Here is an 18194-nt window from a genome sequence, read left to right on the forward strand (position 1 = left end):
TTACTGAATATATACACATTGATTCAGTTTAAGAAAATAAGTGATTAAGAATGTAAAAGTGTTTTAAATGGATGCTTACGTATTTTCTATTTAATCTGGGATATTTAACTGATGTTTTTTCCAGTACACATCTTTGGCATAGTGCGAGAAGTCCCACTGCTCTGTGGCTTCCGTTGTTTTAAATTTCTGGGTTTTTTTTATAATTTTGAGTGTGACAGCATGCTTTAGCTAGCATGTGACTAAACAAGGCTTAAATTAAGTCACAGCCTGGCTTTTTATGTTTACATTTTTGTCACTGTGTATTATTACGCCAACACGTATCTTTTGCATTTCTTCTATGAAGTTGTTAACAGCTGCTTGAAAACTATTTTCTGAAATGTTCTTCAAAGCCTTCTTCTTAGGATTCTACATAAATAAAAGAAGTCCAGTTTATCTCTGTGTTGAAGGATTGTACTGATGCTGAAGGAACCTAATAAAAATAATTAGCCAATACCAAACTGACAGAAATTCACCTCAATTCAGAAAGGCATGTCTAAGACCTGTGCCTCTCTTGACATGAGATAGGGATTGTGATACCCACACGGGTTTCTGCAGAGGGTGGAAGAGGACTCACAGTGGACTTCAGAGAGGTGACTGGAGGAAAGTGTTCTCAGTGGGTGCTTCCCATCCTCGGTTCATTGCACAGAAGTGATGCTGCTGTTAGCTCAGTGCAGGCCACTCTCAAGCCAACATCAGTAATTTACATGTGCTTAGGTGCTGAAAAATGAGAAAGCTGTTGTTTTGCCTGTTTAATCCCACAATCACTTTTTAATATCAGACAAATATTAAGGTAAAAGGAAAGTTTATAGTTGTTTTTTTTAATAAAATAGTTACAGTTTAACTACTATTTGGCCAATGAGAGTCTAGAAAGGGGGCAGAAAAAAAAAGCAAAACAGTGCAGAAAAAAGCAAAAGCAAGGCAAAAAGGCTGTGAAATTTTGTTTCCAGTAGGTTTCCTGTTTTCACAGAATCACAGAATGTCTCTGGCTAGAACAGACCTCCAAGATCATTCAGTCCAGCCCTAGACCTAACACCACAAGCTCACCACTAGACCATGTCCCTAAGCACCAGGTCCACATGCTGTTTAAATGCATCCAGAGATGGTGACTCCACCACTGCCCTGGGCAATCTATTCCAATACCTGATAACCCTTTCAGTGAAGAAATGCTTCCTAATATCTAACCTAAACCTCCCCTGGCACAACTTGCATCCATTCCCTCTGGTCCTATCACACATCACCAGGGAGAAGAGGCTGTCCCCCTCATCACTCCAACCGCCTTTCAGGGAGTTGCAGAGAGCAATGAAGCCTCCCCTCAGCCTCCTCTTCTCCAGACTAAGCAACCACAGGTCCCTCAGCCACTCCTCATAGGACTTGTGCTCTAGGCCCTTCACAAGCCTCGTTGCCCCTTTCTGGACACGCTCCAGCACTTCTAGGTCCTTCTTATAACCAGGAGCCCAGAACTGAATTCCTGTGAATGCTTCCCTGGAAGTCTGTATTTTCCAATAGCTGAAGCAGGTTTCAAAGGCCACATTGTCATTGTGGGAGATGGAGGTACATGCTTGAACCGCACCATGGTCTAGCACCAAATATGCCTCCCTCAGTTTTCCTCCCAAGAGTTTTGATACAGCTTCACATCTCTTCCCAGCTGCCTTCAACTCACACATACCATTTCTAATGTCTCTAAATATGATTAATGGCAGACATGTGGTTGCCAAGGTTTAGAAATGCTGATGTTTCTCAGCATGACTTCGGGGAGCATCTCTTGTCCCACTTTGTTTCACCTTCTTTTTTATCAGATTTTCTGCATATTAAGATCTGAATTTCTTGGGGAGAGTTCAGTCTAGGAGGGACTTCTGCAAAAATCTCATAACTACTTTGCATAAAATACAAAATTATTCTAATTTCTGTAATAATTTTAAATTATTATGACACTCTTATCTTAGTGTCTAGATGGAACTTTACAAATAACTGAAATTAATTGGGAAATTATCATAAACCTTACTTTTCTTCAGAATAGAATAGTTTTACTGGATGCAGAAAGGAAACAGCTTTGGTTTTTTTTCTTGTCCACAGTCTATCATAGTTAATAATACAATTTTTTTTCTCTATGATGCTTCATTAATATTCTTCCTGATTTGTGTAATCCCCACGGGATTACCAAACTGTATACTTAGAATTAGTTCCATCTTCTCAAGGTGTGAATAGTGTTTCATTAACGCAACCAGCATAACTAGAAATAAGTTTTCGGTGATTCTTAATAAAGTGGTTGTTAAAACCTCTGAAATTTCTTTCAGCCTTATTAAGATGAATTCATGCATATTCTTCTTTTCATGTAACTATTCCTAAGTCTGTTGTGGGTTTCTTTCTTGTTTGGAGGTGGTGGGGGCAATAGGAAAAGAAGTATGGTCCTAACTCAGATATTCAGAAGCTGAATGTCTTCCTCCTCTTTCTTTTTCTGACTCTTTCTTCAGATCCCTTCTTTTAGATAGACTGTTCAGTTCTTTCTCATGCCAAAAAGTAATTAAATATCAGGCAGTGTTCAGAAAAAAAATGGGTTTTTTTTCTGTGGAATGCTCACTGATGTCTTCCTGTGGAAGCAAATAACAGCAGAAACTTTTGCAGTCTAGTTCAGAACTGCAAGGTTTGTGTGAAGTCAGTAGAATGACAGGCCAGCAGGGTTTTAGCTGAGGTTATTAAAACATTGCAGAACCAGAAGCCTTGCTTTTCTTGTAAATACTGCACCCATCTAAACTGTAAAGATAGGGGAGACCTCACACATGCACAAATATGTCTGCAACAAGCACAGTTATTGTATCCATGGGCAGATAGGTATAAACTTGCATCTTGGCTTTTGTTAATAATGCTGACTTTACCCAAATAGTAATCATCAGTGTTTAACAGTAAGGGAAGTATTACTGCCTCATGTCAGTGACTCCCTCCCCTTACCTGTTTTAAAGAAATTAAAGTGCTTTATGGCTTGTTTTAGATACACCAAGATCTGAAGACAGCAACCCAAAGGGAGAATGAATACATACACAGGCACAGAAAAATTCTGCAGACATCACAGAGGAGAAAAAAAAGACAGCAACCCAAAGGGAGAATGAATACATACACAGGCACAGAAAAATTCTGCAGACATCACAGAGGAGAAAAAAATCCAAACAACAGACCTAGCAAACAGTTAAAGCGCAGGATCTTAGGTTGGATTTTGAATATTAAGTGTGGTGCCCTATTTCACTGAAGAATGATTGAGGTTGGAAGGGACCTCTTAAGGTCATCTAGTCGAGTCCACCCCTGGTCAAGCAGGGTCAGCTAGAGCAGGTAATATTTGGTCAGTCTTGCTTATTGTCCATGTAATTTTGGGGTTACCAAACCTAGTCAGTAGCGATCCATTTAACCATCCATATTATCACAGTCTGTGTTGAGCACTATAGTGCTCAATAACCATACTGCTCAGAGTTTGTTTGCATTCATGTAGCAAGTGTCCTTTGCCTCTTGACAAAAAAGCAGTAGGTATACCTTGCATAGGAGAGCTAGCTTTAACTCTTTTCAGAAACTAGGTAAAAGCTGTAAGATCTCCCAGATGCAGAAGAGGAAAGACAGTTAAAGCTGAAACTTTTTTTTTGTGGAGAAAGGGAAGTGGGAGGTCAAAAACTGAGAGGAGCTACGTACACATGAAGTGCACTTGTTACCACCTCACTCAAAAATACAGGAGATGGATGCTCCTTGTGGCAGCTGAGGTCATTTCAGGTACCTGAAGCATCCAGGACCCATAAATCTAGGATGCAGATGTTCCAGCATTATTTAGTTTTTTGGAAAGAATGTGTTGCCTCAAATTTATCTTGTTTCTTTTCATCCTTGCCTGTGGCAGACAAGGTAAAGCAGGAGAGGCATCCTAGCAGAAGTTCAGGGTCATGGCTAACCTGTGAATTGCACTATTCTGACTTTTCATCACCAGCAATTTGAACTACCCTGTCAATAAATGCAGCCTCTCTCATTGGGCTGCAATTGCATTGTCGTAAGTTCATGAAGACAGCACATCATGGTGCTGCACTGATTTCTTTCACACAACTAATACTGTAAGCAGACTATTTTTTATCCAAGAAAGCACCAATTTAACAAAGCTTGAAGGCACTCCAGAATCAGAAATACTGAAAATTCTCTCTTCAACCTGAAGACTGAAACCAGTCCCTAGTGATGGGACCCAGATGAGTAATGCAACAAATTCTTCAGCAATCTCTCTGGTACTCCCACAGAACAGGAAGGCTCCTTCTCCTGATTGTCCTTGTCTGGAAAGCTTCTCTTTTCCTCCACATTACCTGCATTTGCTATCAGTTAGAAAACAACCTTAATTTTCTCCAGAATCTGTCAAGCTAATGGATGTCCTTCAAGTAAAAGCAAATTGACATTGCACTTTTGTAGTACCTTCTCTCCCCCAGTATGAAGTAGAATGAAAAACAGAGGATCAGACAGAATGGTGTACTCTGATTTTTGTGCTGATCCTCTGCTGAAGCAGCTGTATGGCCCACACTGCCTACAATAAATGGTTAAAAAATTTCCAGTAGCTTTTGAAATCAACATTTGAAATGATAAATAGACTTTCTCCTTGAACAGCTGTGGAATTGTCTGCTGCTGATGTTCTCCAGAACACTCTTTACTGTGAGTGATGAGATTTTGGAATCTGCAGTTGGGTGGGCAGTCTTGGCCTCCATTATTTCTACCTCAAACTGACTATAACAGACAAAGCAGATCTTTTGTAACGGATCTGGAGAGCTATATCTTCCTGTTCAAGTTTATACTCCACTCTTGACCCTCTTCAGGACTGTTATCACAAGTTACATTTAAACGGAGAGTATTTTTTTTCAGGTAGATAATATAGAAAATATTTTTACTGTCCTTCCTGATCACAAGGGAAAAATAGAAGTCTTGTGTAGGATCACAGAGACTTCTCCAAGTAATACTTTAGCTTCTGACCATTCTTCACTTCAGATCATTTAGTTTCCCTGCATCATTCAGCTCGCTGTAGTACTGCTCACTTTTAAAAATCTGCTATGAATCTGCATAGAAAAGACAATAAGCTGTATTATGTAAAAGACAGCTGCTAACAGTTTTCAGTGTTTCTACTGACTATATGAAAATGGCAAGACTAAATTACCTAGACTATCTATTGTTTTTGAACAAACCCAACAGAAAGCCAGGTTCAGTTTAAAGACCTTCAAAGTGATAGTGTTAGAAAAACTTGTGCTGTTAAGAAACCACACTCACTGGATGGCATAAGGGTTTGTTTAGCTTCAGCTTAAGCTGACTGAACAACAGGCTTCAGCAGAGTCCCAGCTGCTGAATTTTCTAGAGCATCCACATTGACACTAACATCAAGTTTAGCAAATCATGTAGAGGAAACAACTGCGCAAGCTCTTCAGATTATCTCAGTACCCCGCTGCTCTTGAGACCCATCTGTCCAGAAGTGTTAGGAGAAAAAAATGGTCTCTTATTCTGCAACAAACAATGATTCTTCATAGTGCTGCACACATCTGCCTTAAAGCCCCCCTGTCCTTCCTGGTAGTTCAGAGCCAATCATCTGGCCTTGCTGGGGACTCAGAGACTGTCCCAAACTGTAAATTCCCAGGACCAGAGTGTGAGGGTGTCTAAGATCTGCACTGAGTCCCTTGTACATGGTGCTAGAGCATGTATTCTGGAAAGGGTATGTCAGCACACAAGTTACTAAAAATGCCACAGCCTCTATAAGAAAAATATTTCTATGGTTAAAACAGTCAGTAGTAACTTATATTTGCATGATCAAGTCAGTTGTGATAGCTGTTCCCACCACAAAACTAGTTATGCTTTTGTTTAAACAGAAGAGGAGCACAGAATGGAAAAAATTGGCAGAAGAAAGACTGAAATCCTGAAGGGGTTTTAATTTTCACATACTCTTGAACTGATGGAGCCTAAATGAGCTTAACATTTTGGCCAGTTGCACAATTTGGAAATTTCAACAGTGAATGGTTTTTGGACAGAAAAAAAATGTTCTCACAAATATGAAAAGTGAACAGATGTTACTATTGGTGCTTCCAGCTCCTACTGACAGAAAACATCTGTGTTGAACTTCCTGAATTTTAGGATCTTGAGAACACTCCCACACACCACTGAAAGCCATTTGAAAAAAAACTGGGCTGGCGGAGCAGCTCTCGGGTCTATGACTGAATGTTCTAACACGAGCAGGTGCTGGTTGTTGTCTTGTCTTGAGGAGCCCAGCTAGCCAAGCAGCTAACTTACAGCTAGCTACCCAACCCACTGTGTTATGCAAGTCCTTAGCATTTCGTGTGAACTGTGATTTTTTAAAAGTTATAAAAAGCAGTTGATCTTAATAGTATGATGGTAATAAAATGAATGGAATTAATGTAAAGAATGAAAAAAAACACCTCTAAACAAATTTTGATGTAGATACTAGCAGATTAGGAGGACTGCATTGCATTGTATGGTGCCCTGGAAAATGTCTGGCTTTTTTAGTCCTGTCAAAACCCATGTTGAACAAACAGAATTTTTTTCTGTTTTGAAAACATACTCATTGTGCTAAAAATGTGTGAGGTATTCACCCTCCCTTAAAATGCTTAAATGTTTAATAGGTACCAATGACCAAAGTCTGCTCATTTACATCAGTGTCATAAAGCAACTGTCACAGAGTAACTGGGAGTTCCTTGCTTCCTCCTGCTCCACACCAATCGTCTTGATATTTGTCTGGTTGTAAGAGCAAATTTGGCAAGTTTATTTTCCTCTCTGGTGAATTTTTTGTTGGCCATCGAACTAACATTCTCAAATTAATTAAACAGTAATGAATGTTTTGCAAGGATAATCAATGTCACTTTAGCGTTCTGTAAAATATTATCATCTCATGATCTCAACTTCAAGTTGACTCGAAGTAACATCTCTAAGTTAGTTATCTCGTTCTTAAAGACAGTGTTTAGTTGGAAGTCAGAGGGGCAATATTTACACCATAGAAGTACTGTTTTCTGCCTTGATAATTTTCTAGGTTGGTACTCTCAGGTTAACCAACACAATGAGTAGCTCCATTAATTGCACTCTCACTGTAACCCAAAGCATGTCTATGTTGCAGTGTCAGGCAGCCCCAGCTCTGCAGTTTTCTGAGATCTGAAGAGTTCCCCATGATACCTTTACCTCCTCCCAGAGCCCCACACCAGAATTTTAACAGAGCCAGATGTAGGCAGAAATCTTGTTATGCCCTGAGTAAAGATGAGAGAAACCGAGCTAAGAAGCTATATAGAAGTGCTGATGTTTATGTGGCTTCTAGCAGGCTAATAGAAACACGTATCTCAGTAGCCAAAAAGGAACCAAGGTAGGGGCCAGATGATATACTTGGAATAAATGGATGTGCTTTTGAGCACACAATATGATCATCTGATCCCTTTTTTATGCTGAAAAATTTCTGACTTCCAAGAAAATCCTGCTAGTTTGCACCACCAGTAGCAACGGTTCTGGCATATACTGCCTGCCAAGCTTAGTAAATTTTTTGCATTTATATTCAGCTCTTCTTCATGCAGCATAATTTTCATGCTCAAGTTTATTTGAGGCTCAATTCTAACTGCTAAATCCACAATGCCAGGACTTCATCCTTTGGGGAATTTCTTTTTTGCATATTTCAGAAAGCAGTGATGTGGAGGTGAGCACTTGAGCTAGCGACCTAAGCTCCTTTTATAGACTTAAAAAAATGAACACATTCAGGGTGCATTTGTTTGACCTAGTTTGAGTATCTTCGTTAGGCTGTTTCATGCCATAAGATGTCACCCCAGATAGAAGCTTTGGATCACTGCAGTGCATGTAGGTGAATATGTACATCTGTTCAATAAATGCAATCCTTAAAAAAAATGTGGTGCCTTTCAAGTCACTGAAAGTCCTATCACATCATTTATTCAAGCATTCTCACTAGATAGATACATTTGCCAATACATGTCTTAATTCTGATCCCAAATTCCCCAATTTGTCTTTCCAGCCATACTTTAGCAGAGATACTGCTTTGAACTTACAGAGCTATCCCCTTACTGAGTCTGCAAACAAAAAAACCCTTCCCCACTACTTCCTTCCCACATCTTCTCCTTCCTCTTCGTTCCTCTACGCAACAACCTTTTGAAGACTTAGCACGGAAATCCTCATAAAGTTTTGTCTAGACTTGCCCTTTCTGATGTTTGTCTTTGAGATACCATTGCCATGGTCCCAGTATGTTTCTTTCTGCAGCAGCTCTATGAAGTACAAAAAGCATTTCTGACTAATGCTTCTATGTATTTTGTGACATGAAGGAACTTTTAACTGGTTCTTTTGAGTGCTTGCCCTACATTCCAGGGTGTATTTTCTTTGACGCATGTTTTATCTTCTTGGGTGACAATAGCAACTTTCTGGAAGATCACAAATTAGATCAAACCGTGGGAACACGAAGCAGTACAAAATTACTACATTTACTGAGTACAGAAAAGGGCTGTGGCTTCTGGTAAAGAGAATGCTTTCATAGTTCTTTTTTGTGAAGACTGAATGTTTATTCCTTCCTTAATGAAAAAAACCAACCCAAAAAAACCCCAAAAAGACAAACAACTTCTGCAAGTTGAATCACTGCTCTGGAATTAATGTTAATGTCACTTGGTCACTGCTGTCCTGAGAGAAAATGTCGCATGTCCAGACAATGTAGTTGAAAGAGCAGCAAATTGCTACCATGCCACTAGGCTGAACTAGGCTCGTTTTTTAGTTATTTTTAACTTAAAGTTATTTTTTAAATTTTTTTGCTTACTTTTTAGTATAAATAAAAGAAGCTTTTTAACAAATGAGAAGGAAAGTTGTTTTAATTTTTTTCTGAGAAAATGAGCTGGAATGTGAAACTCAGCTAAATAACCTTCTCTGAAGTAGCAAAAGATAAATTAAAAATAGAAATAACCATTAGCTATTTCCTCTTTCTTAAAGCCTGCTGACTCTTTCAGTGCTACTCTGTGTTTGCGAATTGAATATCACACAGCTCAAGGCACATATGAAAGATTTGCTTCATTTCCTTGTCAATATTCAAGTTAGATAATAGAAGTCCATCCCTTCCTAATGCTGGTAGCCACGTGGCGACAGAAGCTAATGCTAGCCCTACAGTAAAATACAGATTCTGAACATAAATTTGAGAAGATGCAGGCCTGTGACTTTAAATGTAAAATTAACAGCCCACTGGAGAAATAAAATAAGTTTATCTCCTTCCTCTTAGAAGATCAAGTCCTTCTACTACATGAAATATAGGGTGAACAATAAAACATGGGCACTTCAGGAAGCCATGTCACTTGGTTGCATGATGGATTTAATCTCATTTCATTTGCACTTCCCCAGATATCTCACTGCTAGACATTTTGCATGAAAGCTTCAGCTGTTGTTGCCTTAGACCTTGCACAACAATGTCTTGACCTTACCTGAACTCTTTAACAGATTTCCTGAAGGTTATGATATGCTCTGGAAAGGTGCACCTGTGGTTGGTGGGGCTGCATACAACTGCAGTGCCTGGTGCCATCTAGTGAGGAGCTTCTGAATGCTCACTGCAAATTAAGATTGATCATGTGTTTTTCGGAAAATAGTCATCATTACAGTCCTAAGAACACAGGAATAAAGTGACATGCTAGTATGCTCAACAACCAAGCCTGTACAGACTTCAGGATTTTTTCTCCCAGATAACCTCTCTTTACAGAGGTAGCATTAGCTGTGTTTTGCCCCATGTACTTGTATTTTCTATCATTCCACAGATTGTTTTGACCTGCTTTTCTCAGATGGAATTGCAAAAATGTTTAAGTCTTGCTGAAACAAAACTCTGAGCTGCTGAGGTGGATAAAACCATTCAAACTACATTTTCAGTGTACAGCATAATGATGTACAGTGTAGAAATGTACCAGTGTCTTCTGCATCATGGTAGATGTGCTCATCAGTGGCTGAAGTTGTACCCAGGGAAGCTTTGAAAGTGAGGTGTTTTAAATTGGCTTTATTTCTGTAACTACTGAGAAGTGTGGGTAAACAAAAATTTCATCTTAGTATAGCTGACTGGAAAGGAAGACTATGCGTGTATCTCTGCCATACAGAGATTATGCAAAAATAGCCAGTTCAGACCCATCAGGTCTTAAACTGCTTTTGAAATTGGTTCTGCAAATTAGTCAGAGGGCATTATGCAGCAAGCTCTCTGAGATCTGTGTGTACTGGGCAGCCTGGGGCCTCCAGAAGCAGTCACTGTCTCAAAATCAACCAGTTGAGCTGCGACAGTAAGATGCTCCATGTGGTCTGCTTTTCTCTGTGTGCAACACATGGAGCTGGAAACCCAAATCCTTCCCTTATATAGTTCCCTCTAATATGTTCAATCTATAAACTCCTACACTTATGCTCCAGGAGAAATGCCCATCCCAGTCTGAGTCAGTGTGCTACAACAGGGTTCTTTAGGCAGTTCATTGAAGTTGATGTTTTATGGGGTGAGGGGAGCACTAAGGTCATACATTTTTCAGTTAGGCTCAACAATTTCTCTACTATGCCTATCTCCATGGATGATGCCTAAGAGAATTGCAAATTCCCTACATTTACACCCCTTTCTCCACATTTTGTCAGCATTACATTTCAAAACTTTTCTTTTTCTTTCCTGTGTGCCCACAGGGATGCCTTTTCCTGGGTTAGCACTTTTAATCAGCTCATTTTCCTTATAACGAATTTTATTCCCTGGTGAGTTGCTCTCTGTTCCAGTTGCTGGTCTCACTGTAGAAGGACTTCATCAAGGTCCTTGCTGTAACATCCTTTTCCCATTTGTTCCTATGGGGACCGTTTCAGGCTGAGTCCTCTTAGGAAAAGTCCCAGCTCCCACTTGTCTGTCACAGTCAGATCACCCTTCCTGCAGGAAGTGAACTTGTCCTTTCACCAATGACCTTTTTAAAATGTCAGGGAATTAACCTCTTTTCTTCTTGTCCACTATTAAATTATGGCCTAGAAGGATTGTTTTCATGTGGGGAACACTGAATCATCACATTCCATATACCAGAAGCAGTTGCAAAATGGAAGTCTGTAATGAAATGTGGAGTAGTGGGCTCAGTGACAGTGAAGCTCTTCTGTCTCCTCTTTATTGGAAATAAACAGTTTTCTCCTTTCTTTGTGTCTCCATGCTGGTAGGTGGGTTTCTCAGCAGTTCATGACGATGTACTTGTATTTAAAAACCTTTTGTAGCAGGTATTGTCATTTATTGTATCTTTATTTGTATAGCACCTCAAACAATTGGTTGCTTTCAAAATTAGTGCACCCTCCTCTGCCAGTTTTGTTTCCACACTGTAAATTTAGCAGCAAATTAGAAAGAAGAAAGTATTGCAACATGACATCTCTTTCACTTGACTGATCCTGAAAGAACTGGAAATTAAGGCTGAAGCTGCAAAACATGAACGTTCAGCACAGATTTAAAAGTCTGTTCAGGATCTTCTGAAGTCCACGGGGACTTAATTTCAAAACGCAGCTATTAAATTCAGTCACAACATGAACAACATTTTCTTTCTTGCACGTCACTGGACAAGTGACAATGTATATGTAACATTGCAAATATTTTCTGGGAAGATTTCCTTCAGGCTTCCTAAATTTCTGACCTTTGCTCCTCTCTGTAAATAGCTTTAGCACATGGCTGGGTCAGCCACACAAATTGTGCGAGACCTCTTCCAATCAGCTGAAGTCACATGAAGAGCAAAGCAGGGACAGCCTATTTAGCAGTGTATCCTGACATTGGGAGCTTTCTAAGTCATCTAAAAAGTTGTGAAAATTTTGTATAAGAACAAAGAAAAAATGTCTTTTTAGTCTTTAAGATACTCCATCAGCCCACTTTTTCCTTTTTGCATGCTTCCTCCAACGTGCTGGCTGTAGCATGTCATGCACCCTTAGATAAGCTTCTCAACACTGGCCTGAAAATCCAGTGGTGTATGTTATGGGGTAATCATGCCATGTTCTGGGTTCAGGAAGAGTTCCAGTTTAACCTAGCAAAATGGAAAGCCTTCTGCCAGAGAGTACCATAGGCCAGAGCACATCTCTGCAGTGCTTTATAGTTTAAGAAAAGGGAGCACCAGAGAAAGAACTTTGTGAGTTGTCTAAAATATGACAGGGCTAGCATGTTTCCTTAGGCTTGCTTTTTTTGTTGTTTGTTGGGGGGGGGGGGGGCGTGGCTGGGGCTTTTTGTTTGTTGTTTGGTTTTTTACCTGGAAATTTAATCCAGACTGTGGAGAGCAGCCCACACAGACACATTTTCACAGCTTTGGAGAATTTTGTAGGATTTCTGACCCTCCAGGAGCAAAAGCAGAGCAGTACCGTTCCTGGTGTGTTTCACACAGGGGAATTCAGGACTCTAATAATTGAGTCATGCTTTCTTTGACTAAACCTTTCAAATTGATTGTCTTTGCTTAAATCTCCGCTATGACCTTTGCAAAAGAGAGAATGTCCTTAGGTCATTTGCTAATGAAGAAGGGACATACTTGTTCAACAAAAGATTTAACATAAAGAAAGCAGAGTAAAAGCTGACAAGTCTGAGTTAATGAAGGTTAACGAAGTTATTTCAGTTAACAAGCCAGGGTACTAGTTGGCTGAAGAATTACACAAACATTGTCATGATATTAAGTACTTACCCAGCTCTGATTCTAGCCTCACGCTAAACTGGTCCCAGAAGGATCATTATTTTGTCTTCATTGCAAATGATATTAAAAAACCCCTTCAGCAATCAAATGATCAGATAATTGCCAGGAAACCATGGAAAGGGGCACTGGCGTTGCCCAGATCTCTTCCTTGTCTTCCATTCCTTGTTTACTTTTTGCTCCACACCAGTTAGGAAGATGGACTGAAAGTGGAAGAGTGACATTTGATGTCAAAATTAGAGAGTTAAGCATGTTGCATGTAATGCCAGCATTGAGGTATTGCAGATCTGTACAGCTCCTGAAAAAAAGCCAGGAACAGATTTGACAATTCTGTACATAGCCATTGTTTTATCAGAATTGACAATTAAATGTTTTACACACATTCTGCCTGCATCCTGCTGCCCTCAAAATGGGTACAGACTGACACTATGCAGGTGGTTTGCATATCTCAGGTGGATGAGCAGCTTTTGGATTTTATTTGACTTCGCTTTCAGGTACTTCAGAAATGAAGCTGCATTTTCAGTGTACAGGACCCATGTTTTCCTTTCTTGTGGAAGTGACTGAAACATTTGTTTTCAGAACCTCTCAAAATTAAATTGAAACTGGAGCCAACTCAAGTCTCTCCAATTGAATTTTACTCATATTTCTGTGTTCTTTGCATGTGTAAAAGAAACATTTTCATTATTTTTTTTTAAAGGTTTCTGTCCAGATTTGGGGGTACATGCCTAGTAATCCACGTGAGCAGGCTTGGTTTAGAAGTAGGGATGGTGTATAAATTTGAGCTTCCTTGTAAGCAGAAGAGATTCTCTTTCACACTAACAGCTCAAACACTTAAATCCATCGTGTCCTTTGGCGATGTTCCTAAACCATCAGTTTTGTCAAATGAATCATAACAGTATAGCAAACAACCCATACTGTAGGAGATCCATCATAGTGGCTTATCTCAAGGAACTTCATGTAATTAATTCTTCCTATTGGCTCATTCCTAGTATTCTTGCAAGAAAAAAAAATTGCATTGAGTTCTGTACTTTGTTTTACTATGTCATCTTCTCAGTGTGGACTCATTTGATATAATACAATAAGATTCAAAATATAAAACCTACTCCAACTTTTGTGGCAACCATTTTCCACGAAAGCAGTGTGAAAAATTGATTTGTTTTTAAAACTAGAAGTAAGCTCTATTTCAGTCATGTTTGTTTTCAGGCTTGCAATATCAAGGCAACTGTAGCATAGATAAGTGCTAATTACAGATAGATGGTTGACAATTAAGTTTAAAAGTGTGTTAGAAATGTGCCTGTCCTTCAGTATAAGAACAAAATAAATTTTGCCTAATATCAATAAGGCATTGTTCAGTATCTTTACTACAACTTCCTGAATACAAATAAGTCAGGGTATCTTCAGGTTCATTTCTTCAAGTCCTTCTTCACTCCTTCCACCTCAGTGGCATTCAATGAACTTGAACTATTATCCTTCTTGGACAAGGATTACATTCATCTCCTAACTTTATTTCCAGGCATGGGCAAGACTGTAAGTATTGTATAATAAAACAAGGTGCTATTTTTCATCAGCTTCTTTATATAAATGTATATCTGTTTGCTCATGTTTTGCTGTAATTCTTGCTTTGTGAGATATTGATGCTGTTGCAGACTGGTCTGTGAAAAAACTAATTGCCTTTTAAAAATACTTTCATTAGAATCGGCTTAATTAGAATGTCTTGGTAAATGATGCTTTGCACCATTGAAGCATATTTCTCCAGAAAAGATCGCAGCGATTTACTACTAGTGTCATTAATGCACTGAGCACTGTAGAGCATGCAAAACATATGTGCCTTCAATGACACCATGTCTGGAATGGCTTTCAAACACTTTGGTTCACAGATCTCAGACATACTGTCACAACCCATTGCTTAAACCACCATTGTGTCATTTCAGAATGATTTTTTCCCCTGTTGAGCCTTGTGATGTTGGCAGTCAACAGGGGATTATTTTTAAACAATGTTTGAAGTAGCCTGAAGAGCTGAACCAGTGCTGGAAGGGAGAATGACAGGGAAGCCCTGCATGCAGGTCTTCAACCTGTGTGGATGTATGCATGTCTATTCATTTTCAGGCTCCACTGATAAAAAGAAATTTCATCCCCACAGAGACAGAAATTCCTGCCATTAAATATCAGAGTCCATTTGTAAGAAATACGGCCTTTAAGCAAATTTTACCATTAAGCATATTTTACTTCCTTGGAGTGTAGTTGCTTGTGTTGTAGGTCACTGTGAATCACTCTTTGAGAAGTCTTATTCCAAAAAGACCACTTTTTTTATGCAGTAGCAGTGAATATTCAGGTAGTGAATATTGATTCAAGTGTTGATTTCCACGTATTGAATTTATCACACACAATGCGGTCGCTGCTGCAGGAGTTTCTCTGCATGGTGTTTCCAGATGATGTTCATCAAAAGATTCTTTACAAGAGATTGACTCCATTGCAGCAGTGATAACTTATCCAGCTTCATATATCACAACAGTTTCTAAATAAATGCTTTTTTTCTTTTTTTTTTTCTTTTTCTTAATCAGGGCCAGCCAGGACTCCTTGGATCACAGGGGTTCACTGGACCACCAGGATTGATGGGGATCCCAGGACTGCAAGGTCCCAAAGGTCACAAAGGTGAAAGAGGACATCCAGGAATAAGTGGACCCAAAGGAGAAGTGGTAACTTTCGAATATCTGATGTTTTAGCTAATGAGCAAAATACTGGGCAGAACATTGTTTTAATTGTACTCTTCCACTCTAGGGGCAAAGAGGAGTCACTGGATTCCCTGGGGCAGATGGCATTCCTGTAAGTAGCCAGTTACCTCATCTTTAAGAAATCACCAACTGCAAGTACTGCAAGCTAGTTTAAAGCCTTTGTACTTTAATTAAAATCTCTGGGCTGAATTCTGCATCAGCCACGTACGCACTTTTAAGCTGAGGGCATTTGTTGAAGTGAGTGGAACTGAAGACGCACAAGAGAGCAGAACCTGTGCTGATAATTAAACTCCATTTGCTTTGTCCTCTGGAGAAATCCCCTTGTAAAAGGGGACAAGAAAGGACAGAAATTTCCTGTGTCCCTGGAGGTTACTCAGCTAAGTATGTTCTTTTGTAGGAAAGAGCTGAGAGATAAGTAATTCACATCCCTTAAGCTTGTGAACGAAGGACACCAGTGGGTCATTACTTAATTATTTCAGAGTTGCAAAGCATGAAGAAAAGCCAATGATTTTTAAGAATACTAACCATTGTTATTTGCTTTATAGCCCATATGGCATGCTTCAGGTAGTCTTAAAAAACTTCCTGAACACTAAGCAGTGTCAAACTTTGAGCAAATTGACCAGATCCATGAAACTGAAACACTCAAAGAGGAAAACTGGGTAAAGTTCACAGCACAGCATTTTCCCAGCTTACAGTCCTTTACATCTTGTGTCATAAAATAACAAAGAAATCTGAGTCACTGGAATCCCTGGACAGAGTTCCCAGGCTTGGGTTTCCTTTGTAGTGCTCCCTGACACCAGGGCCCCGCTCTGCAGCCCACGCATCCACATCCACTCTGCTTTCACCCTTTTTTGTTTCCAGAAGAGCTCCCTATCAAGTTTCAGGGCTTTCTCTCTCACACTCTTCCTCCTCTCCCTCTTTTTCACTCTTAAAGGAAAAGCAGAAGAACCTCTTTCCTATTCCTATTAACACTCCTGAAGCCAAGAATCATGTTCATCTCACTACATCATACCGAGTTGTTTCTAAGCACTCTGGTGTCCTGAGAAGGAGAATGAATCCCTCCCCTGTGAAGCTCTGTGTTGCTGTAGCTGGACCTCTTCTCTTACCTGAGCAAGTTTTCATTTTTAGCCCTGCCTTCCCGACCTCTGCACATTGCACTGAGAGGGATAAATACCTTCAGACAGTACCTGCATGCTCCTTGTGTCCTATCCGCAAGCTCCCTTGCCCTTCCCACTCACTTGTGTTCTCCGAACAGTTTCCTTAGGCCTAGGCTTAACACTGATCATCAGAAGGCAGGTAGATAGATGCATGTACAAACTGTAATAGCACAGTTCTAGGATGTGGGGCTGGAGGCCAAGAAAGGGTAGTGGCAAGCCTGAATCTCTTCTGGAGTGAGGAATGCCAGTACTTGATGGAGTTCGGTAAGGACATGGACAAATTTATTTTTCTTCTAAGCAAGGGAGCAGAAGCAAAGAGAAAACTCTTGCTCTATAGAAAGAGATGAGAAATGGTGTATGTTATGTTGTTTCTGGGTTTTCTAGCCGAGTCCACTGGAAGAAAGAGCTGTTCATGGGCAGGTTTGCTTCTCAGCAGCCTCTTTTCAAAGCAGAAGCAACAGCAATTAAGGTGAATGTAGGTACAGCAATGGAAATCCAGTTCAAGACAGGAGTAACTTTTCAGAGGCTTCATGTGGATGCTCTGCAGTTTCCCTGGCTCCCTTGCTTTGAACCGTGCTGTTTTCTTCCATACTTAAAGTCTCATCACAACACTCAACCTAGCTCAAAAATAATCGGTGACTTTTTTCCCAGCATGAAATCTGTTCAAACCCAAAGAGCCTTTCTTCCCTCTCTTCCAGTTTGAAGCACTTAAATGCTTAACAATCCGGGTTCCTGGTGGCTCTCTGCACAGCAGCCTCATCTGGCTTAGTTCTCTGCCTAACAGAGCCTGCATTGAACATAGCTTTCTTACCCTTGCTGAAAGGTCCTTCACTACTCATTTTTTCATGCTGTCTGGGGCATCTGGTTCAAGCTGCAGCTATATTAAAAAAAGACACTGTCTGTTTCTGTCTTTGAAAATCATAGTTTCCCATGGATCCAAGCCTTGGGCTTAATGTGAGAATGTCTAAATACTGTGTGACTGCAGGAAGAGGAAAACTAGAAACAGATGGATAGATAAACACTATTATTTTTTCCTCAACAGGGTCATCCAGGGCAGCCAGGATCAAGGGGGAAACCAGGTCATGATGGCTGTAATGGGACAGTAGGTGACCCTGGTGACTCAGGAACTCCTGGATTCTCTGGTTTCCCTGGCACCATTGTAAGTTGCCGGCAGTAAGTGAGTACCTAAAGCTAAGATCCTGGCTGAAGTGAGCTTCATTCATGTGTTTGTCGGAAGTGAACGGGACATCTCTTAACAGAGCTCCCTTTTGGCCCAGGAGAGCATCCATGCAGATTTACTGTGGACACCCTGCACTATGCTTAGCTATTAAATTGCAGCCAGGGCTGGGTGGTCTGCCCACAGCTATACCTGTCATGTAGGTCTTGCGGGGAGATTGCTTCAAGAAAACCTGTACAGCTTTATCCAACAGAAGTAAAGGAATATTAAATAATTCCCAATGAAAGTAACCTTTTTCTTCCCTGCCACATGGCCAAAGTATTGGCTTTTCATGGCATGGTATGTAAGATCATGCTGAGGTGAGCAGTGGGGCTCCTTGCATGTACCAGGACATGTGTCAGCCCTGGGGAGCTGCAGCTGCTGTTTTAGGAAG

At 40.1% G+C, this 18194-nt stretch overlaps 1 protein-coding gene across 3 annotated transcripts in view; it reads left to right on the top strand.

Annotated features, from left to right (window-relative positions):
* COL4A2 (collagen type IV alpha 2 chain) overlaps positions 1–18194 on the top strand; it is a 144282-nt gene that overhangs the window by 76177 nt on the left and 49911 nt on the right. For all 3 annotated transcript variants that reach the window (XM_051615916.1, XM_051615936.1, XM_051615926.1), the window contains exons 5-7: positions 15257–15391; positions 15474–15518; positions 17627–17743. In XM_051615916.1, coding sequence (XP_051471876.1) covers positions 15257–15391; positions 15474–15518; positions 17627–17743 — 297 coding nt within the window. The remainder of the gene's footprint in view (positions 1–15256; positions 15392–15473; positions 15519–17626; positions 17744–18194) is intronic.

The sequence above is a fragment of the Apus apus genome, chromosome 1 (assembly GCF_020740795.1).
Source record: "Apus apus isolate bApuApu2 chromosome 1, bApuApu2.pri.cur, whole genome shotgun sequence".
NCBI classification, from domain to species: domain Eukaryota; kingdom Metazoa; phylum Chordata; class Aves; order Apodiformes; family Apodidae; genus Apus; species Apus apus.